We start from the raw sequence: 24,496 nt of genomic DNA, 5'->3' as shown, positions 1-24,496 counted from the left end.
GTCATGAGATGCATTTTATCAAATGAAAACTTGTTATCTCATGTTTGGCATGTTACCTTAACATGATTAAAAGACGTGGCTGGTATACATCAATGTATTAAGAAGATGGAGCATTCACTAAAAAAATGGTGCCATCTGTTCTGCAGGGACAGATCTCTTTAGATGTCCAGGTGGTATTCATACTATCAATGGCACAAGGAGCAAAGGTTTGTGGAGTTCCTAGGAAACAGCAGCACCCGGGGCTGGACTGTGGAAGAGTTAGGCCTACACTCCCATCAGACCCGAGAAGGCGTACCAAGATAAAATGGCGCACGAGGGGCAACTCCTGCTCCCGCAACCTCCTGCCCCCCTCCTTGAGCCCCACTTACCTCCTCCAGGCTGGGAGCCTGCTGAGGGGCACCCCTCGGCCGGGGGCAGCAGGCTCCTGGCCCAACTGCTCCTCCTCCCAGTTGGGAGCCTGCCACAGGCCCGCAGACGGACCAGGAGTTTGCCGAGGGATGCCCCTCGGCCAGGAATGGCAGGCTCCTGGCCCAGCTGCTCCACCTCCTCCTCCGGGGTGGCAGGCTCCCAGCCCAGCTGCTCCTTCAGGTGACGTGGGGGTTTGATTTTGTGCCCCCCACGTGACCTAATGGATGGTGCCTGGGGGTCAATTGACACCCCCCCCATGGTCCCTCTGGCAGATACGCCCCTGGCACTTGAGTGCTGTGCTGCTCCTTGATTCAGTAGAGGCAAAACACCAGCTTGATGCAGGGTGCAGGGAAGCACGTAGCATGGGCTACACTTACAAAGACCATCCACTGGTCAGTAGTGAATACAATGCCTCATCCCATTCCCCCCCACCCCCAGTCTTTCTGGGTAGGTTCCTGATGCTAAGGACAAATGGAGGTGAAGTCTAATTCTTCTGGAGGAGAGAGGAGGGATATGGGCCCTCAGTCAAAACCAAAAGGTCTCCGTGAGCTCACTGAAATACTGTTAGCATAAGCATTCTGGGCAGTGTTAATTTCAAACAGATGTTGTTACAAACACATGAATCTATATACAGACTACTGCCAAGAGACATCTACAGTGTGACAATAGTGAGATGCGTTTATAACTTAAAAGGGAAAACAAGATGGCACATGAAACAAAGGGAAACTAAAGCAAACGCTCGGCTTCCTCTCTTCAAAACAAGAGCTGCTATGAAGAGAACACATAGTTACCTGCATCCATATCTGCAAAGAATGGAACAGCCAGTAAGGAAAAGAAGGAACCAGAAATTCAGTGTCTCAGTGGGGTTTAAAAGTTCATAAGGAGAATAAACATAATCAGGATATTAATTTTAGCAAATGTTACCTTAATAAGATGATGCTATGATTCATAACAATCTCAAATCAACCACTGATTTACTCATAATCTGAACTCAATTACAAATCCTGCATATGTTTCATACACACATGGCTTCTTTAGCATCATTGTGTAAACAATTCTCTCTAATTTAGCACAATAAACATAGTAAATCATAATAACAGGCAAGAAGCGGTATTCAAATTACATTCTTCAGTGCCACCGCACGAGACACGAACAACACAGCGCAATTAAAGCTATTCTGTCAAACTGCTCAGAAGTCGATTTTGCAATCAAATTAGGAAAATCGCCCATTTGGTTAAAGAATTTACAAACAAAAAAGGGAAGGGAGAGAGGAGAGACAAAAAGCCCTCCAAGTATTCTGTCATTCTAGCTTTCAAAATACAGCTCTTGTGACAAACGTGGTCCTTTTAAAGTTTATACTAAAGCAAGCACTTAAAATTTTACTTTTTACTTATATCTAGCACAATATCCAGAGTGACTGATTTTCTGTGCTAATATAGCACAGCCGACTACCACTAACTGACCATGTACAAAATTCAGGACAGCAGTAAGAACATGTTTCCAATGGATGGTCAGTCGATGTACCTTCTGGTGATTCCTCCTGGACGTATGTCCCAGTCAGATACCGATGTACAAGGGCAGATTTCCCACTAGCTAGATTTCCCACAATGCCCTGCGAAAACAAGAGACAAAGTTGACAGTTTTAAAATCTTACAAACTGAGTGAAGGATAAAATCTCAATAAGCAACTTAACAATGCTTTAAGGCAGTGGTTCTCAACCTTCCTAATGCCGCGACCCTTTCATACAATTCCTCATGTTGTGGTGACCCCCAACCCTAACATCTATCCATTTTTACAGATGGAGAACACTGATGCAGAGAGTCTTAGGCGACCCCTGTGAAAGGGTCGTTCGACCTCCAAAGGGGTCCCAACCCACAGGTTGAGAACCACTGCTTTAAGAAGACATCAAACAAAAAAGCTAATCAAAAACATACCTAGAATACACACAGAACAGCACTTCTATCGATAACTTGAATTACACACACTTCAAATCTTGTTCCCCAAAAGGGGAGTGGTTAGAGCGTTATAATAGTCTGCGTAACCTCTAGCTAAAAATGTACAGTTGTATTCATGTGTGGAAATTGCTGTGGAATAGTATGGAGGATTGTAAAATAAGCCAAAGTGCCTTTTATATATTTTGTACTTCTAAAACAGGGGTCCCCAAACTACGGCCCGGGGGCCAAATGTGGCCCCCTGAAGGCATTTATCCAGCCCGCCAGGCATGGCGGCGATGGCTCCATTCATGTGCAGTGGGGGCTCGAGGGAGAGGAGGAACCGGCCCCAATGGCTGTTGATTGCAATTACATGATGGCACCCCCAAATCTCCATGAATTTTCTGACCCAGAGTTGGAAACCTTACACGTGGCAACTCCTGCTCCTTGCTCTTCCCTCTCGGCCACCCCATGTGTTGCTCCTCAGGCTTTCTGTTCCGGCCTCACTCCCATTGGCATCAGCCAGGCTGGTGGAATCGCTTCGCTGGCTGCTAGGGAGGAAGAACCCCAGGAAGATACCTAATCCTGGGTTAGATGGAATGCTTCATTGGGAAAGTTCTGCTTTTTTTTTTACAGGGGAAGGTATTCCACAGCCTCCCCAACAATATTTGGAGCCCACCCTGTACTTGACATACTTTGGTCACTGTTCTAAAAATAGACCATGACAGAAAGGCTGAAAGGTGAAATCAAACATTTTACAATCATTTGTGCATAGGAATTTGTTCATACTTTTTTTCAGTCCGGCCCTCCAACAGTCTGAGGGACAGTGAACTGGCCCCCTGTTTAAAAAGTTTGGGGACCCCTGTTCTAAAATATGTTACTCTAACTATACAGAAGAAATTTTAATCTTCTGAATAAACAGTTTCACAATACTATAAGCAATCTGCATCTCAGAGTATATAATTAAAGCTGCTTCCTCCAACTGCTATTTCTGAATACAACACAACCCTTCAATTAGGCCTAAGATTAACACATGAACTCATGAAATCTAACTGCAACTGAGCCTCTGGAAGCAGCAACAATGTAGTCAAATTTAGCAAGTGTGTACAAGGACAGACAATACAAACGGTTATTTTATGATTATTTTTAAGCAGGAGGGGCAAAATGGAAACAGTAATTAGGTTGGGGCATTCATGTAAATATCCACAGCAACACAGAGAGAAATTCATTAGCAGTTGAGTCAGGGAGTCAAGAGGAAAAACAGAAAGCAAACATACCACTGTAACAACAGTACAGTGGAACCTCGGTTTTCACTGCCTTCGGTTTTCATCGGTTTCGGTTTTCATCGTTTTTTTCAGTGAAAAATTTGCCTCGGTTTTCATCGATTTGCCTCGGTTTTCATCGATTTGCAGTAAGGTACAGGGGTTTGTGGAGAAAAATCACCCGGACAAAGCTGTCGCAGGCCGTGTCTGCAACTTGTTTAATGACAATGTCTTGCCCCATTTCAGACAAATCTTAAAGAGGCGTCAGAAACAGACCTCTTTGAACAGCTTTCTGGTGCGATATTAGTCCACTGGCTCTGAAGCTGGTCCTGGTGTTATTGTTTGTTACTGTTTTCAGCATTAAACATTGTTTATTCACCAAAAATGTGTTTTTGGTATGTTTTTTTGGAGTGGCTAGAACGGATTAATTGAATTTACATTGATTCCAATGGAAAAGTTTGCCTTGGTTTTCATCAGTTTCAGTTTTCATCGATACTTTTCGGATGGATTACCAACGAAAACTGAGGTTCCACTGTATTATCAACCCTCAAGCAAGAAAACACACAGGGCAGAAAGCAAGTAAACCAAGAAGCACAAATTCTGTTGGAAGCATCTATCACATTTCGAAGAAACACAATGGCTACAATTAATACACCTAAGAAGCAGAAAACCAACTATAAACCTTCTTGAAGGAAGAATGCAACAGTGAAGGCCAATACAGCCTATACGAGAATTTCTGAATAATTACAATTTTGTCAGGACTTACAATTCACCATAAGTTCTGTTCAAACTTGAAATGTCAAAGCCCAGGGAAACATAGGTGGGGAAAATAAGTTGTTCCATTTTTTCCAAGGATTTTTTCTCTGTTTTTGATGGACGTTTGGGGGAGTGCTGGCCAACAGCCCGCACAACTTCTCTGAACTACCTTCTCTTTTGAAATGAATAAAACACATATTAAGACAAATTTTTCTCACTGTAAATCTATAGAATGAAAAAGTTCGAGGGACCCTGTTCAATTTTTCTAATGGCAAAATTAGGTATTTTAGGAGATCGCTGAAAAAATTATATGTAAATTCATAGAAAAATTATATGAATGTTTTTGAAATAAATAAAATGTTTTTCTATGGCCAGGTTTTATTCAAAATATGTAATATGAAAAAATCTTATATAAGACAATTTATAGGATTAGATACTGATAATTCCTGTGCATAGAAACATACAAAATATGTTCAAAATATTTACTTTTTAAATGTGTATAATTTTGGCAACACTTTATATGCTATAACGTTTTTAATGATGCTACACTCTTAAAGTACTCGAGGTTTTCGATATTATAAATAAATTGATATCCAAATATGCCAGTCTATGACATTTATATTTTTAATTTCAACAAATATGCCAAAAAGTACAATTTCATATGTCAAGTTATAATCTGTGCCTTTTATGTTGTTAAATCAGTAAAAATAAATTTAGGTTTGATAGGGAAGTACTGCATATATTTTTCTGTACAAATTTTTCCGATTTTGGGGGGTTGAACCCCTCCCCCTCCCCTCCCTTGCATGCCACCCCTCCCTCCCTCCCTCCTCTTCCCTTACATGGCACCCCACCACCTCCCTTCCCTTTCCTCCCTCCGCTAGGGTGGGTGGGCCATGTCTAGATGCGGGGCCCCTCCCCCTCCCTTGAATGCCACCCCTCCCTCCCCTCCCCTCCCTCCCTCGCCTCACTCTGTGTAGAACTTGAACACGTGCTGCCATTTCTTATACAGAATAACAGTATTCAGTGGTAGTTTAATAGTGGATAGCTAATGTATTTATTTTTAATTTATTTCATACACCACCTTTACCCAGCAAGGCTGGCCTTCAGGCAGCCAACATCATATAATACAAGTAAATATGAAAAGTATATATAATATAGTTTAAAACCATAAAAATCAAAGAGCTAAACACATATCCTGATTCTGTAGATCAATGGAGCCAAAGATATGATCTAAATTATCTTACCACCCAAGGAAAAATATTCTTTCATGGTGGCAGACCAAAATATACCCTTTTCAACAAAAGGAACTAAGTAGAATTGTAACTTCATCCGCCACATGCTGGATCATTTTTGTTTAAGAATGTTCCACTTGGGTCCTAGTACCTACCTAATAGAACTAGGTAGACACTAGGACCCAAGCAGAGCATTCTAGAACAAAGATGGTCCAGCGCGTGGTGGATGAAGTTACAATTCTACTTAGTTCCTTTTGTTGAAAAGGGTATGGTAGTAAGCATGGTCTCCACATGCAATATTGGAAATCAAAGGGGGAGGGCGGTATATAAATATGATAGATAAATAAATAAATAAATAAAAAACTGGTACCAAAGACAATAACCAAAACCAGTGAGAAGACATCTGCATACTGATGACAGCCCAGTCCAAAGCTCTAAACCAGCTGTGTCAGGGATCACATACAGATGTTAAATAATTTTGGGCAGAAGACTGCCTCCTGCGGCACCCCACAAACAAGAGGATGTCACCAGGACACCCCTCTCCTAGCGCTACCCGCTGTCTCTGCTCCCAGAGAAACAAGGTCAGCCATTTAAGGCCATCCCCCATACTCCAGTAATGGCGAGGCAGAGGGTCAAAAGAATGTAATCAACCATGTCAAATGTTGTGGGTGACATCTAATAGATCGAGGAGATGTTCACAATTGGCTGCACCTTCTGAAACATCTCCAAAATAGCACCAGTTTTGTTAGTGAAGATACCATCCTCTTCAAAAGACAAGTCCTCGACCCTAACTCAAGTCAAAAGCAGAGATTGAAGCCCTGGTGTCAAAAATGGACAATGGCTATAGTCATGTTCTTGGAACTAGACCCCACCACAAGTCTTAATGTAAGGAACTGATACCTAGTGAAGAACAATGCCACGTCCTTGAAAGTATTATCTATTTGTCTGCGAAAGTTGGCCTAGGACTGTGGTGGCGAACCTTTGGCACTCCAGATGTTATGGACTACAATTCCCATCAGCCCCTGCCAGCATGGCTAATTGGCCTAGGACCAGAGAAACCTCCTCCCACAGAAAAAGATGAGGTCTCCCTATACCCTGGGACACCAACACCACAGTACAGTCTGGAAAAGACACTAAGGCAGAAAGTGAAACTCCTGTACTCTTGAAAGGATTTCAGTCCTTTTAGGTATTGAAGGCATGGATGGGGTTTCCTGAAGTGTCTCACCAGCTGAAGAACGGCTGGCAGAACTGGAAGAGCAACCAATGGCTGAAATTCTGGCTGAACTAAACAAGACTGGATTCTGGCACTGGGTGATGGACAACCTGCAGCTCCAATCCATCCTCACTATATGCTGCAAATATCTTTAATCGGAGATAAAGAGGTAGGTTCAGAGACAATATTAAAAAGTTAAGAGGGCCAATAGAGAGGGGAAAGTCTGAAACCAAGACAGAAATGGCAGTATGATCCCAAAGGGAAGATGGAACAGAAGATGTCGGTAATGGAGCCTTAGTAGGGTCAAACTTCTGAACAGCAGGCTGTAATGCAGGGTTGGATCCCCAGAGACACCAGTGGAAGTGGCATCAGATTGGAAGAAGGTGGTTCCTGTGGAGTCTGAAACATACCGGTAATAATAACTGGGGTCACGGAATAGGTGAGAAATGGGGGATGACGGGAGGACATTGAACTTAGGGTGTTTACACTAGTAACTACGATAAGGGTGATACTGATTTCCACTCACAGCCCACTCACTTGTTTGCCAATAATAAGGGTGGGGTACCAGGGCAAGACATGTTGGAAAAGATGCCAATTATATTACCACTCCAGCATTGAAGACTGCATTGCGTGGCTGGATCCAGTGTAGAAGACCAAAGATATGCTAGGGGTTGGGGCCTCACAAACAGAATTTGTATTTTAAATGGTGACTTCCAGGTGAGTTTTAAGTGGACTCTCACAAAGAGAGTCCCACAGGGAAAGCAACGTGTCCTAAGTAGGGTAGAGGCTTTAAGTATTGAGAAAACATTAGAAATGACTTCTGCTCTAGGTTCTGCAACTGGACTCAGCAACGGTTTCAGTACCACAGTCACCTGTCCCTGTCTTAAGTCTGAAGAAGGCAAAAGGGCCTTGGGTCACTTGTGCTTCTTCTTCTTTGCTGAATTTGGTCAGAGTCCTCTCCCGCAACAAGGCACAAAGGGGCAAGGACTATTTCATCTCAGATATCTTGTGAAGCAGAGACAGTGAAAGCAATTTATGCTGTTTGCCCATGTAGAGTCGTCAGTGATCCTAGCAGTGATCCTTAAACAGGATTGTTATTCCACCCTGACATCAATGCTTGAAGATGGTCATTTGCACTGTAGCCGCCAAATTGCCTCACAAGCACAGAAACTATTCATTTATTTACTCATTTACTCATTCATTTATTCGATTTCTGGGCCGCCCTTCCCTAAAAAGTTCAGGGCAGCATATAACAATGAATTAAAATATCAAATAAAAGCCAAAAGCCAATTCCAATTAAACCCTGACACTCCTTAAAATCCGAGGGATAGGTACACAAAACCATCCCGCACACTAACCTACTAGTCAGTCATGCTGAGGATGAGAAGAGGAAGGAAGGCAGAGAGAAGGGAGGCCAGCGAGATGGAAAGCATTGCTGTCCTCAACCATCTGCTTGGCAGAGCAGCTCTGTCTTACAGGCCCTGCCGTACAAACACACAAAGTAGTAGAGGATTCCCCTCCTGTCATTTCCTCCCCTCTCAGACGCCAAACAGTACTTCACAAACCTTAAACACAATTAAATAAATGGACATCAGGTAACCAAACCTGAGTAGCCCACAGTTCTGTAAACGGGGAAAGCAGTAAAAAAAATTCTCTAGAGAGGCCATAGGAGAGGGAACACACAATCCTGGAGCCAGTGCCCAATCTTTTAAATGAAGGCAAAGAGAACTTTTGCTTTGGGACTTTCTGAGGGCCCGATCTGTGGCATTATTATTTACCTTTTCCACTTTCACATTCTGCAGGGATCCACTCACTATCCGCCATGGAACCCTGGCATATTGCAGAGAATTCTGGGGCAGGTTCCCCGGCACAAGCGCAGCTTACCTGACTGTTCCCCGGTACAAGCGCAGCTGACTGTTAACCAACATGAAGTGAGTGTACCAAAAGACACTTAGTACATCCTTACATTTCCACACTGTGGGGGAAGATTGGAACTGACAACCACTCCATCTCAGAGAGACAGGAAACCAACTTTTTTAGCCACTTCCTGTGCCCTGTTCGGCAGCCATCTTCTCCAGTATGTTGACTACTGAGCTCTGTACCGACAGAAAACTAACAGGACAATTATGTGGATAACAAGAAACCACAGAAATGGAGGAAGAGTAAAACCTAAACATGTAACATCAAACCGCTAAGGAAGGGCTAAAAAAAGCCAGGCAAGGAAAAATAAACTCTAACAATTAAGCAATACATGAAGCACTATGTCGAAAAGGAATGTCGGCGAGGGAGGGCCAAGTGGCTAAAAAAGTTGGTTTCCTGTCTCTCTGAGATGGAGTGGAACAAACCCAAACAAGATGGCTCCCCACCTCCATGAGAAGATAATCTTCCAACGAAGTACTAGAGCAATAACAAAATAATTTGTACCCAACATGGTAGCACCCATGCAGTCTAGCAGATGGGGAAGAGATTAAGAGACATATCCCTGATAAATAGATTGTACTAAGTGAAGCCCCACAAAAGTTTGTATAAAAAGATTTATTGTAAAAGAAAAGAAGGGAAAGGGAAAGGGTAGTGGGATTTTTAAAAGGGTGGATAAAATGAAAAGGGGGAGATTAATCTACAGCCTTCGATACAGCACATCGTGACATCTTGTCGAGGCGCCTGGAGGCAGAAGCAGACATCAAGAAATGTGTGCTGAACTAGTTCGAATGACTGCTCATAGATTGGTCTCAAACGGTTGCTACTGGAAACCAGCTGTCATTGGTGAGGGGCCTATCTTGCAGGGTTGCACAGGGTGCAATTCTATCTCACCTCAGAACAGATCCAGACTTCCTCCTGACAGGCTATGCCTTAAACAGAACACAGAGGCTGGACTGCGAATAAAGGCCTCAAACGAGAACCAACGATGTGACAATTTGCTTTGGAAATAAGACTGCAGAAAGGTTGTCCCGAGGATTCACTAGACTCCTGGCAGATTCTTCAGCCTGGAAATGATGGACAATACTGAACATTGGAGAAATGGTTCTATCTGTTTGGAGCTACTGCACATGACCCGACACACTCAGCGGATGGGCTTCTGGCAGGAAGGGAAGAAGCAGGCCGACTGCATTCTGAACGTCTCCCTCCTGTTCTGTGTCACAAACGTAATACTTGGTGTCATTCATTGCATTTGGAGCTTTGTGCCCAAACCAAAGAATTCTGTTTGAAGGCAACTGCTACTGCCAATATCTTATTCTCCTGAAATGGGAAGTTGCACAAACTTGGCCTCAGAAGTGCAGGTGGAAAGGACTGTCAATTTAACTGCTAAATAGGTTAAAACTATGAGCATATGTGGTCATCGTTTTTAGAAAGGCTCGTTGGCTTGGGGTCACCAAAATCTGATTAGAATTTAACAGCACACAGTTGAGAACCCCTAGTCCAGGGGTCTGCAACCTGCGGCTCTCCAGATGTTCATGGACTACAAATCCCATCATCCCCTGCCAACATGGCAGGGGCTGATGGGAATTGTAGTCCATGAACATCTGGAGAGCCGCAGGTTGCAGACCCCTGCCCTAGTCCAAGGGAGTTTTGTTTAGGTCAGCAAACACAAAATTACAAAACCTTGGGTACAAATCCTCACACCTCAGACTTGGTAGCTGCCACCAGCCCATTTTCACTACTCAAACAGCCAGAAGCCAAGGGGCAATCTTACAACCTGCTGAAATTACAATCAAGACAGTCAGCCCTGCAAGGTAGACCTCTTGCAGAGTGAATTTCATAAAACAATTAATCTGGTAGGTGTAGCCATGTGATACTAGGTAGTGGAATTAGACTGAAGCGACCTGGAGACAAAACACCACAAAATATAATTATAGGAATATATTAAAATTGTGCAATAAGAACAGGAGCAGTAAGGATTTCAAACAGCAACCAAAAGGGAGTAACTACACAATAAATAGAATTGGTTCAAAATAACAGATTGTGACCATCTCAGTTGGAATCTCCCAGCATTCAAAAGGGAACTTTCTTTGAGTGTCAGCATATCAGACAGCATGTCTGAGTTACAAGGCTCAAAAGGCACCAAAAAAGCACAAAATTAGGCTGGAAAGGCTAAACTTTATGGCCAGGAGGTCTGAATTGGCCGGGGCCTATTGTCCAATCAGATCTGTGGCAGGTGATGTAAGTTAATCACATGACCCTGTTGACAGTCGGATGTTGACAGCCAGATGACCCTGTTGATAGTCAGATGACTCAAGGGTCAAATGTGAGATAAAGTGATAGGACTGATCTGCAGGCTAAGCCCTCCCTTTTCTCACAGATAACAAGGCAATAATTTCATCAGCTAATTAAATGGAATGTGGCTCCTCTGTTTTTGACCTTGGAGGCCTAAAAGGGAATCAAGATAAAAGTATGTCCTCTTCCCCACACTTAGTCTTCATCTTGGATTCAGAAGGTCAGGGCTTGCTCCCTCTGGGGCAAAGCACAGTTACTGACCACTCTTAAACTTTTCCTTGCATGCCTGAAGCCTGAATTAAAGAACAAGGAACTGCATGAAGGGACTTGCTCTCGTAACACATGTATGTACCAAAGCACACACAGCCTTCCCAAATATAGCCAGCCCGTGACTGAAGGGCTCTTTTCTCATCTCCATCTTGCCCCCTGCACAAAGATTCAAACATTTGCCTTACAATGTGAACAAGCAGTGGCGTACCTAGGCAAACTGGAGCCCTGGGCAAAACCTGGGTTTGATGCCCCCCCAACAACAACAATGACCTTTATTAGGCATTGAAAGAAAGAAAGAAAGAAAGAAAGAAAGAAAGAAAGAAAGAAAGAAAGAAAGAAAGAAAGAAAGAAAGAAAGAGAGAGAGAGAGAGAGAGAGAGAGAGAGAGAGAGAGAGAGAGAGAGAGAGAGAAAGAAAGAAAGAAAGAAAGAAAGAAAGAAAGAAAGAAAGAAAGAAAGAAAGAAAGAAAGAAAGAAAGAAAGAAAGAAAGAAAGAAAGCAAGCAAGCAAGCATTGGCAGGAAGGGGGTGGATTTAAAAGGAAAATCTGGGGAAATGCCTGTGGTCAGGGGATGCCTGCTGTCAGGGGTGCAATTATTAAGATAGCAGCACCAAAATTTCAGAGTATCTTCGTGAGACCCTACTGATGATACTACCGAGGTTTGGTGAAGTTTGGTTCAGGGGGTCCAAAGTTATGGCATCTCAAAAGTGTAGCCCCCATCTCCTATTAGCTCCCATTGGAAACAATGGGGGATGGGGACACTCCCTATGGGAATCCATAACTTTGGACTCCCCAAACCAAACCTCACCAAACCTGGGTGATATCATTAGGATAGTATCCTGAAAAATCCCTGAAATTTTGGTGCTGCTAGCCTAAAAACTGCACCCCCTGCAAGCCAAAAACAGAAAAAACACTGAAAATTCAAAAAATCCCACCTGCATTTTTGGTGCCCCCCCACAAGGTGGCGCCCTGGGCAACTGCCCACTTTGCCCAATGGGAGGAACGCCTCTGTGAACAAGTGTTTGCCAAGCAACTGGGGTGAAATCCATCTGCGGAAGCACTTTCCCGGCAGTAAGACTTACTGGCTAAAATGGGACTTACATCCGAGTGGGCCTGTTCAAACTTTCTCCCAGAATCTTCAAAATACAACCACGTACTGCTTTCTGTATTCAGAAAAGCAGCTGAGGTATTTTTTTAAAAGAATTTCAGAAAAATAGCCACCCATTTTGAGAACTGGAGGGTTTTTTTTACCCCAGACAATGCTATTAAACACGATTGGGATTTATTTATTTTTACACTTGACAATGTAAACATGCTAGGAATACTGCGGTTTAAAATGTACCTCACGAGTTTCTGCTGAAAACACTGTTAAGTGCTCTGGAAAAATACAGTCCCTCCCTCATGTCACAAAAAGAGGACCTAGTAACATTTCATAGTAATAGGGTGAGCTATTTAATATGTAAAGATGGAGCAGAAAATCTCAAAAACAAAGACATCATTCCACCTCATGCAAAACTGTGTATAAACAGAGTACATATCTCATGTTTTAGTGATCAACCTTTTATAGTCAATGATATTTCAACAGCTGAACAGAACAAATCTGTCATACGAAGGATCAACAATGAATTAGTTCAAAAGCACTTGTTCAAAACGGAAAAGGAAATGCAGACATTGAAAATTTACTTACCACTTTGAGTTCTGGCACGGAACGACTTAGTGTCCATTCTTGGCTATTTACAAAGGCATCTGTAAAATTGAACATTTTTTTTATAAAGCATTTTTAATAACACAACACTATTAAATTTTCCTATAAGTGATAATAACCTGATACGAAAAAATCTCTATCTCGGAGATAAGTTCTCCTTAAGCAAACCTAAAACTGCAAGGGAATCCTTATAAAAAATGATGGAAGGCACAAAGGCTTTGCCCTACATTTGAAGCCTTAGTGTTTTAAATTAAGGGCTTGCTTCTCAAAGATGCTTGGAGCAACTGACGCTAGTTGAGAATAGTTGGAATTGCTGCAACAGGATATTGCTCGAGGAGATCAGCTGCCCCATGGCACCCAATGTTCTTATTGCCCCCAAAGGATCCAGGACAAAATTTGCTTCTTCCTTTAGAGACTGGGGAACGGCCCATCAAACCTGTCTCTTTCCTACCCGGAACTTGCCTGCAAGTGCTTCAAGGGGGAAGAGGGGACTGACAGAATGGTGGCAGATGCACGCAAGCTCTAGATGTGTCCCAGCAGTGATACGAGAGTTTCATGCATGCCCTTGTGCATGTTCTCTGGGCCACACTTGCCACTGGCACCCCAGATATACTGTGTTTCCCCGAAAATAAGCCAGTGTCTTATATTAAATTTTGCTCCCAAAGATGTGCTATGTCTTATTTTCAGGGGATGTCTTATTTTTCTGTGTTCTGTTCGTCAGGCATGCTTCCAAACAAAAACTTTGCTACGTCTTACTTTCGGGGGATGCCTTATATTTCGCACTTCAGCAAAACCTCGACTACGTCTTATTTTCAGGGGATGTCTTATATTCGGGGAAACAGGGTAGTAGTCTGGCAGCTTTCTTTTGCAAGCTGATGCAGCAGCACGCTTAAAAGCCCTGCACGTTCTCAAACTTGTGCAAAGACATCTTTATTTTCTTAATTCTTTGAGGACAGCAGCAAAAGGCCCGGGGGGTCTGCTGGATAAAACCTCTCCCCAATTGCTGTTTTATGCCCATTTTTTGTAGCGCAACAATCCACAGGAAACATTTTTATTCCCAACTATCTGATAAAGAAAACATCCCTTGGCAAAGTAACAAAACAAAGGAGGACAGCAGGGCCCTGTGGGATGTGTTCCTGTTCCACGGGGCCTACGAGATTACAATATTCCACCAGGCAAACGGTTGAGGACTTTCGACTGCTCTATTACATCCACAAGTCACTGGACAGAGTCCACTTACTTCTATATGGCCCCGGTCCCTCTCTCCACAATCTTTGGGGATATTCTCGAGAGTCAACTCTGCTGGGAGTTATCGGCACCATTGTTAATTATTATGTTATATTTATGTTTTATTATTAGTTATTTATATTTTATTTTTATTCATTAATAGCATTAACTCTTTTTAACCATTCTTAGGCTCATTCCGCACATGCAGAATAATGACTTTCAAACTGCTTTCAGTGCTCTTTGAAGCTGTGCGGAATAGCAAAATCCACTTGTAAACAGTTGTGAAAGTGGGTGCTGTGTGGAGCCTGCACACAGTGCATTTAGATGCCGATGTTGCTGCATCTGTGGCTGGCATCTTCAGAGGATCATCTGAAGATGCCAGCCACAGATGCAGGCGAAACGTCAGGAGAGAATGCTGCTAGAACACGGCCATACAGCCCGGAAACCACACAGCACCCAAGTGATTCCGGCCGTGAAAGCCTTCGACAATACAGTTGTGAAAGTGGTTTGAAAACGCATTATTTTGCGTGTGCGGAAGGGGCCTTAGTTTTAGATGTATACATAAGTTGTTGTTACCCACCCTGAGTCCCACTGTAGTAGAGGAGGGAAGGATATAATAAATAAACAAACTGATCCTTGCAATCCTTAGAACACAACAACACTATAGTTTATTGTTCCCACAAGAAGCCTTTTCCTTGGATATCGAAGACTTCCACATTCCCAGCCAGCCACGGTTTGTAGTTTTATCTTCAATTCCAGGCAGAGGACATGACCCAAAGGAAAGGCAGGATTCACTGGCAAAACTATATCTCAAGACTTACCCTTACATTTAAATGCACCCTACTATTCCCTGATATGAAATTAAAGAAGCTTCCATCTGCACGAGCTGCCAAAAAAGGCACTGGAAAATGTCTTAAAACTCTAAAGTCTCAAAACTCTAAAAACTTACTTTAGAGTTTCGAGACATTTTCCAAAGCCTTTTTCAGCAGCTTGTACTGATGAAAGTTTTTTCCGTTTCATATCAGGGAATAGCAGAGTGCTTAAAATATACAATTTCCTTCTCCTTTAAGTTATTACCGTATATACTCGTGTATAAGTTGACCCGCATATAAGTCGAGGCACTTAATTTTACCACAAAAAACTGGGAAAACTTATTGACTCACGTATAAGTCGAGGGTGGGAAATGCAGCAGCTGCTGGTAAATTTCAAAAATAAAAATAGATACCAATAAAATTTCATCAATTGAGGCATCAGTAGGTTAAATGAAAACAGTAAACTGGCTCTGTAAGTGGAAAAGAGGGTCAACAAGAACAATATGGTCTCAACAGTAACTTTAAAAGTACAAAAACCTTAGCTCAATCAGCAACCAAGCTAAAACACAGGAGTTAAAATCCTTCACAACTGGATTCCTCATCATCATCTGTATGTCCAAATGTAACCCAACTTAGATTTTAAGAGGGATATTATCAGAAATGGAAAATCTACTATTAGCTTCCATTGTAAACAATGGGGGATGGGGCACCCTTTGGGGGATCAATAACTGGATCCCCTGACCCAAACTTCACCAAACCTGGCTAGTATCATAAAGAGACTCTCCTGATGAGACCAGCCAGGTTTGGTGAAGTTTGGTTCAGAGGGTCCAAAGTTATGGACCCTCAAATCGGTAGCCTCATCTACTAATAGCTCTCATTGAAAACAATGGGGAATGGGGGCACCTCCTTTGGGGGTCCATAACTTTGGATCCCCTGAGCCAAACATTACCAAACTTGGCTGGTATCATCAGGAGTGTCTTCTGAGGGTACCCTGAAATTTTGATGTTGCTAGCATAAAAACTGCCCCCCCTGCTGGCCAGCAAAGTAAAAACACAAAAAAAATTTAATGACCCGTATATAAGTCGAGGGGAGCTTTTTCAGCATTAAAAATGTGCTGAAAAATTTGACTAATACATGAGTATATATGGTAATTCAATAGACATGGGATGAACTAGGTACATGTATATCTCAAATGTACGAAAAACTACATTGAAAGGCATACTGGTTCATTAAAAAGATTCAAATGCAGCAATCGTGGAATATATGCTGGTTGATACTAATGCTACCAAAATACCATCAAGTTGTGGGAAAGTTCTAAATCCCACAGAAATCACATATTGAACGTCCAGCTTAATGAAAGCACAGAACTACTGGGAAACGGACCGCTCCTTTGAAATACTTCCAACACTCTACTTCAGTACGCAAACTTGTGCTTTTCTGCGACATCCACAAACATCTATTATTTATTTAAAACATTTATTAGCCGCCTTTCTTCCCTCATGGATCTCAAGGAGGCTGACAACGTTGATAAAACACACAAAATATGCTAAAACACAAAAAAACAAAAGTTGAAATCGCAACTCAAAAAAAATCGAAATTTAGAACCATCTTTCTGTCTCCCCATCCTCTTTCCTCCTCCTCATTTTTTAATTAATTATGTAGGTCAGGAAAGTTATGGCGAATGCTCCATGCTTGCTTCTTACTGTGTGATGTTCTGGTCAGTCCTAATAGAATGACCTGTCCCACTCAGTGTAAAGTTCTCAGTAATGTACACCTTATTTGCTCACAAGCCTAACTGTAGCACAGATTATCCAATGACCAACAGGATATTGAGAGGGCAAGTATTTCTCAGGCCTATTATGCTAGGAAGGATTATGCTTGGAATTGCAGCTGCGTTACACAAAGAAAGTCAAGCCCCTTTTTGTTTAATTTGATTAGACAATTATATCATATATATACTGTAAACTGCTTTTTGGGATAAACCGCTATGGCTATGGGAATCAGCGACTGCACTTTACTGGCTGACAGGTAACCAAAACTCTTTATCAAACTCTACACTGATGGAAGTCTTAAGGAACTCCTCTCTCACCTTGACTAGACTCTGGCCCCTTCCGCACACGCAGAATAATCCGTTTTCAAACCACTTTCACAACTGTTTGCAAGTGGATTTTGCTGTTCCACACAGCTTCAAAGAGCACTGAAAGCAGTTTGAAAGTGCATTATTCTGCATGTGCGGAAGGAGCCTTTGTCTCAGAAAAAGAAGTTAGTATGGTCTGTTGAGGCATAGAGGTCAAGAAAAGTGTATGCTTCCATATCAGATTATAATCCCAAATGAATATGATTATAATTCATTGTTACGAGCTGCCTTTGTCAAAACAATTATTTTGTGCATTATTAAACATGGTGCTTTGATACAAGAGCATTTCTAGTTCACTGAATGACTACCACCAATACTTGTCTTTTGCAAAGGGGAGGGGGCTAGGTAGGCACTAGGACCCAGGCGGAGCATTCTACAACAAAGAAGGTCAGGCATGTTGAGTTCTGTGGCGGGGAAATATATAACCCTACTAACATCTTTTTCTGAGACAGACTATACTCGTGAGCCAAAGGTAGTTTCTTGAAGGTGTTGATTGCATAAACAGATGAAACCAGGGGGTATTTTGAAAGGGAATTCTTGGTTGTAACTACTCGCAAGCTCAGGGACCCCCATGCAGTGCCTGTTAGCATCATGGTGTCACCCACTGATTGGCTGTACAGTTGGGGTTTTTTAGTGTTATTTTGGCAGCACACTACAGCACATGACTCTGAACTCTTACTGAAAAAGGCGTTGGAATTCATTTTGTTGCTGTGCCCACCACACCGTGTCAAATTTCCAAATGTGCCCACAAGCTCAAAAGGGTTTTGGACCCCTTCCCTAACTCCAGGCAACTGTTTGGTAAAAGGCAGGTAGCAAATAGAAATGAATCTTCCTTCTGAAAATGAATGTGAGCCAGCATGGTGTAGTGGTTAAGAGCAGGTGCACTCTAATCTGGAGAACCGGGTTTGATTCTCCGCTCTGACACTTGAGCCACCAGATTTATCTGGGGAATTCAGATTAGCTTGTGCATTCCAACACATGCCAGCCTTGGGTTCATCACAGTTCTTCGGAGCTCTCTCAGCCCCACCCACCTCACAGGGTGTTTGTTATGGGAGGGAAGGGAAAAGAGATTGTAAGCCCCTTTGAGTCTCCTTTCAGGAGAGAAAGGGGGGATATAAATCCAACTCTTCTTCTTCTTCTTCTTCTCCTTCTTCTTCTTCTTCTTCTATGCAACATGGCAACCCAACCTTTTTGCGCTAGCTAGCATAAAAATTGCTGTGGGCACCATTTGGCCTCTCTCCTTTACTTAATCCAGTCAGTGGTCTTAATACTAGTTCGGTTTGTAATCATCTGGTTATTTCCATGCAACTACCATCTACTTTGGCTCCGACATAAGCCTTCCTAATTTGTTTTTAAACCCACTGGCTCAACCCACGACAATATTTACATTTAAATATGTTAAAGGTCACTGATTTAACTCAAGGCCAGCTGAGTGTAGAAGCTGTAGGATTTTCAGTAAAAAGCTCCCTATGAGAAAAATGTATCGCTTCCAATAACAGGAAGCCGTTTCTGGCCAACCTTCCTAGAATACAGTTCAGAAGCATACTAATATCACTGCCCATTCCAGTTTCTCTCCACAGTTCCGTTCCCCGACCCCTGCTTTGCTCAGCTGATCTTAGTTTTCCACCACTCCTTGGAATTCTGCATCCACACAGCAATTCAGTTCCCCCATGTAAATGCTACCATGTGTGTGTGTGTGTGTGACGAGCACATGGTGAACTCTCACTACAATCACTTCTCCATAATGCACATTCAGGTGACTAGCGAGAAAGCAAGCAAGCTCCCAGGAAGATTGATCCTGACCCTGCTATCTCCCGCCTTCTCAAAAGTCTGCCCCAAATTCTGGCGGCATGTATCCTGCAGGATAGGAACCGGTGAGATCATGAAGTTCTTTCATACGCTCACAAACTGTACCGGAGCCCTTCAATATTCTCACTTTACGCTCATCTCTAATTCTGATGAAATGATCATTCTATTCCTCGCAGTCCATCCGCTTCAAATGCTACACAGCGTCACGGGTCTTTCTTCTGAGTTTCCATAAGCATCTGGAGGAAATCAAGATGTCATTGAAACGAGTGTGAGTTGTGGATTTTCCGGGCTGTATGGGCATGTTCCAGTGGTATTTTCTCCTGACGTTTCACCTGCATCTGTGGCTGGCATCTTCAGAGGATCCTCTGAAGATGCCAGCCACAGATGCAGGGGAATTGTCAGGAGAAAATACCAGTGGAACACAGCCATATGGCCCGGAAAACCCACAACATCCTTGTGATTCCGGCTGTGAAAGCCATTAACAATGCAAGTGGATTGTGAACCTTAGCTGCTTCCTACGGTGCTCTTGCAGTTCATTCTGGCAAAGTTAATTTCTCCTATCCTATAATAATGTACTCCAACCAACCACCACCTGGTCATAGTGGTTTCAGAGATTAGACAGGAACTCAAAGCTTCCTGAATACAATGTCAATCAACTAGATTTAAATACAGTAGTGCTTTAGGGACCTACAGGATCTTCAGGGTATAGAGTCAAACCTCCTTTCATCAAAGCTCGGCCCTTGAAAGTTTGCACCCCAAAAATCTTGTTGGTCTCTAAAGTGCTACTGGAGTCGAATCCAGTTGTTCTATTGTAGACCAACATCGCTACCCTCCGAAAGTATAAATCGGGGTGGCCAGCCTATGGCGCTCCAGATGTTCATGAACTAAAATTGTCATCAGTCCCTGCCAGCATGGCCAATTGGCCAAGAGGCTGATGGGAATTGTACTTCATGAACATCTGGAGTGCCACAGGTTCGCCACCCCTAGATAAGTCAATGTCAATCCACACAAGACAGGAGCAAAGTGCTGCCCTTGAAGTAAAGAGATTTCATCATCAACAACAAAAATTAAACATGCCGTTTGTGGAATTAACAACTGAACTCATTAAATACCACCAGAGCGAAAGTCTTGTTTTAATCTCCTTAAAAACAACCGTCTGGATTTTGCACAGGGCGAGTGATTAAAATTCCAAGACAATTCTTAAGTCAGGTCTAATGGTCAAAGGTCTCTGTTTCCAAGGAAATCTAATGCAACAAAATACCAAAGGAAAAATACAATGCACACACTTAAAATTCAGCCGGAACAGCTCGCAGATACGGCCTCTATAGACTCTGGAGTACAGGCTCTTGATATCCAAGATAAGAAAGGATTAACGCTGCAAACTGCTGTTTGCGATGGTTAAATAATGGTAGAAAGACATATTTCGCCCACCGCTTTGATATATGAAAGAGCCACTTCTCTAGCTATATTAGAGATTAAACACTCATTTTTACCATGCTGAAGTTAAAAAGGTTTTATTTGGCGTTGAGTAGGTCCCATTACTGCTCAACAACATGGCAGACCTACAAGTATTCCTAGAATCCACTCATTCAGCAAACAAAATGCACACTTGTGGAAAACGCAACTGATTAAGGAAACGCTGCAAAGAGGAATGGGCTAATTTGTTGGCGGATTATATTTACTGTGATTGTATTTATTGCCTAAAATACAAAGATCTTGCAGCAACAATAAACGGACACATGGTTCTACGGCAAGCTTTTGTACACCTCTACCTTCTTTTACCCATCACGGGACAGCCACAGCAGCACCTACACAGATTCACCGTGCCACAAAAGTGTCACTTAGTAGTGGTAAAAACAGACAGGCGCTATGCATGCTCTTACTGGATGTGGGATGGGGAATGAACAAGCACCAGTGATTTATCTATGGACATCATTTAAACCCCACCTTTCTCCTCAAGAAGAACCCAAGGCAGCTTACAAAACAGTTCTCCTCTTCTCAGTTTCATCCTTAAGACAACCCTGTGAGGCTGAGCAGAGGCGTGGGGGGGGGGATGGCACCCAGGGCAACACCTGCTCCAGCTGGCCGCTCCCCCCTCCCTCCGGTCCCACATACCTTAATCTGGCTGGACCACCGCCAGACACCCCTCGGCCCTGCCCGACCAGGCTGCTCCTTCAGCCAGCGGAGGCTCCACCGGCTGAAGCAGCAGCCTGGCGGGGCAGGGTTGAGAGGAGGTGTGGGGAGGGGATTCTCCACCCACCCCCACATGGTCAGCTGGCGTGCACCCAGGGAGACCAGCTGGTGTGCACCCAGGGCGTGCACCCTACATGTCCCCATGAGCCTCTGAGACTGAGCGTGTGAGACAGGCCCAATGTCACCAGCAAGCTTCCCTGGGATAGTAGATGTTCAAACCCACATCTCCCAGACCCTAGTCCCGTGGTGGCGAACCTTTGGCACTCTGGAATGCCAAAGGTTCGCCACCACTGCCCTAGTCTGACACACTAACTAACCCTTAACCACACTGGTTTTTCGGTATCTCTGATGGGAAGAATTCCAAAGCATCCTGTGGCTGCTACATCTGAGTTCTCTTCTAGAGACGCCATGCGGGCAATCGCTCAACAGTGCTGGGATGAAGGGGGTTCAATATCATGATCAGCAGAGGCACAAATGTCAGTGCAAGACTGAGGGGTCCGAGGACGGCGTCTAAGGCACGGAAGCCCAGATGTCCTCACTATCCAGCCGTGGTCCTCACTGACAAAAAACCACTCCAGGTTCCAGACTGCCAGGAGCAGAGAAGAAAGTCTGTTTGCAGAACACACGGAAGGGGTAAAGTAGCAACTAAATTAGCCTCCAGCAGCAATTAAGTGGGCAGTTCACTTCCCTGGGAACAAGCCCCACAGCACAACAGAGAATATCCCTCTGAGTAGACTACGTCTTAGGAATGCTTCCTGTATTTTTTTTTAATTTATCCCTCTATGTAAGGTCAGTCCCCCAACCCCTTCCAGACGGGTCCATTTGGCTTCCATGAGATCTGCAATGTTTTCCATCATGGCACCCTGTTTCCCACGAACCCAAACCTTTTTAAAGCGAGCTTTTTTAAGTGAGCTGTAACACTTACTACTAAAGTGATGCGCTCTACCACAACCTGCTTCAAATCGAGACAGAGGTGGAACATTTAACAAATAACAAAACATTCTCTGTTGAACTGCTGCTTCCAGGTTGCCAATTCGGCCCCATTGAAAAAGCACAGTTCTCTTCTCTTCTCTCCCCCCCGCCCAGGAAATTCTGTTTTCAGGTATAATTGGCTTCTCTGACTGCAGTTCCCTTTATTAGATTTAATTTTAAAAGCGCTAACGTACACAAACTGGGAAACCCAGGTTTGAATTTCCACTCCCCCATGGAAACTTTCTGAGGGATCTTTGGCCAGTTATACATTCTCAGCCCTGACCCTGCCTTATGGCAACAGCAAACCACCTCTGAACATCTCTTGCCTTGAAAACCCTACAGGGGTCGCCATAAATCATCTGTGACTTAACAAGGGGAAAAGGTGTACCTAGCGCAGGTTTTTCCTAGCACAGATATTCCAAGCGAGCCCAACCTCTGAAATTTAGTAACTACCGATGCTTTTTTCCTTCATGCTAAACAAACAGCACATCCCAAATAAATGTTATAGTCTGCCTTTCATTCTCCCAAAATTCTTACTGCCCTCACAACTAAGTGTAACTCTTGAGAAGGCAGGGAAGAAGAGCAGTAGAGTGGTTAAGAGCAGGTGGACTCTAATCTGGGAACCCAGGTTTGATTCCCCACTCCTCCACATGAGCGACAGACTCTTATCTGGTGACCCAGATCTGTTTCCTCATTCCTACATTCCTGCTGGGTGACCTTGGGTTAGTCCAGGGGTCTGCAACCTGCAGCTCTCCAGATGTTCATGGACTATAATTCCCATCAGTCCCTGCCAGCATGGCCAATTGGCCATGCTGACAGGGGCTGATGGGAATGGTAGTTGATGAACATCTGGAGAGCCGCAGATTGCAGACTCCTGGGTTAGTCACAGTTCTCTCAGAACTCTCTCAGCCCCACCTACCTCACAAGGTGTCTTTTGTGGGGAGAGGAGGGGAAAGAAGCTTGTAAACCGCCTTGAGTCTCCTTACAGGAGAGAAAGGTGGGGTATAAATCCAAACTCTTCTTTTGACGGGATGCTGCAAGCCTCCCTTGACATCTTAAAATAATTCCCAGAGCCGCAAAGGGCAGTTGCGGCATGCCGCTCATCAGTTACCTCCCTGGTACGTCTGCCCTAAAAGACACTGCCAGTCTGCAGGCTTTACTAGTCACCTGGGGGGAAAGAAACATCCACCCGACCCTGAACGTATGCTCGCTTTCCAGAAATCCCAACAGCATTTCAACGACTCGCATAAAACACAACCACATAAAATGGCTCAAACCTGCAGGACGCAGGTACCATTTTTTTAATTCCCCTTTTTCCAAAAAAGTGTCACGCATGTCAGACCTCTGCCTGGATGCCAGGCCAAGGCGGCAGGAGAGCGGGGATCCCCCGCCTGGCTGGCACAAAGGGGCAGCCCGCAGAGGAGTCCCTGACCTAGTGACCTACATAACAGGCACACTCTTTTGCCAGACGCCAGGAGGGCCTCTTCCTCCCGCCCGGCAGCGTGCAGCGAGCGCCCAGGCAAGAAGGGCTAAAGCCAGGGGTGTCCCACTCTGGCGCTTCAGATGTTCATGGACTACAATCCCCATCAGCCCCTGTTGGCATGGCCAATTGACTGTGCCAGCAGGGGCTGATGGGAGTTGTAGTCCACAAACATCTGAAGCACCAGAGTGGGACACCCCCTGGCTTAAGGCATGGGGCGGGGCGGGTTGGTAACGCTCGGGCGGGGGGGAGGGGGGGAAGGAAAAGGAGCCGCCGGTCCTCCCCCCGCCCTCTCCCCCTCCCCCCGGGAAGCACCTCTGCTCGGGGGGGCCTCGGCGATGCTGGGGGCGCCCCGCGGCGAGAGGTGCAGCAAGCGGCTCTCCTGCGCGCCCAGGCAGCCCGAGCTGGCGTGGCGCTTGGCCCGGGCCAGGGCGCGCGCCCGCAGCGTCTCTCCTCCGCCTCCGCCGTGCCTGAAGCTGCAGCAGCGGCGCAACGGGAGCGGCTGCCGGCCGGGTCGGAGCGCCGCCTCGCCTCCCGCTGTTGCCGCCGAAGCTTCAGCCGCCGCGCCCCTGCAGCCCAGCGCCGCTCGCCTCCACGCCTTCAGGCGGCCCAGCTCCAGCTGCCCGGCGCTCAGGGCGCGCCAGCTGCGCACGGCCGGCCCGGCGGCCTCCAAAGGCGCGCCCGCCGCCGCCTCGTCCTCTTGGGCGAGGCCGAGCGCCTCCCGCTTCACCAGGGTGACCGAGATGCGGTAGACGGTCTTCCGCGGGTGCACGCCGCGCTCCACGAGGTACATGGCGAGCGGGGCGGGCCCCCGCCGGCCTCCATGCACCGCGCCGGGCAGTAGCAGCAGCAGCAGCCGTGGGCTTGTTGTTCGCCGCC

The 24,496-nt window shown here is 44.7% G+C and overlaps 1 protein-coding gene across 4 annotated transcripts in view; it reads right to left on the bottom strand.

Annotated features, from left to right (window-relative positions):
* Positions 1-24,496, bottom strand: part of AGAP1 (ArfGAP with GTPase domain, ankyrin repeat and PH domain 1) — a 426,302-nt gene that overhangs the window by 365,135 nt on the left and 36,671 nt on the right. For 2 of the 4 annotated variants that reach the window (XM_048500437.1, XM_048500447.1), the window contains exons 2-4: positions 12,970-13,028; positions 1,933-2,020; positions 1,200-1,211 (exon numbers count right to left, since the gene is read on the bottom strand). In XM_048500437.1, the coding sequence (XP_048356394.1) occupies positions 1,200-1,211; positions 1,933-2,020; positions 12,970-13,028 (159 nt within the window). Of the gene's footprint in view, positions 1-1,199; positions 1,212-1,932; positions 2,021-12,969; positions 13,029-23,932; positions 24,050-24,496 lie in introns of those variants that run through there. The other 2 variants (XM_048500465.1, XM_048500456.1) reach the window with 2 other exon arrangements.

The sequence above is a fragment of the Sphaerodactylus townsendi genome, linkage group LG01, assembly GCF_021028975.2.
Source record: "Sphaerodactylus townsendi isolate TG3544 linkage group LG01, MPM_Stown_v2.3, whole genome shotgun sequence".
NCBI classification, from domain to species: domain Eukaryota; kingdom Metazoa; phylum Chordata; class Lepidosauria; order Squamata; family Sphaerodactylidae; genus Sphaerodactylus; species Sphaerodactylus townsendi.
This window is presented reverse-complemented; position numbering and strand designations above follow the sequence as displayed.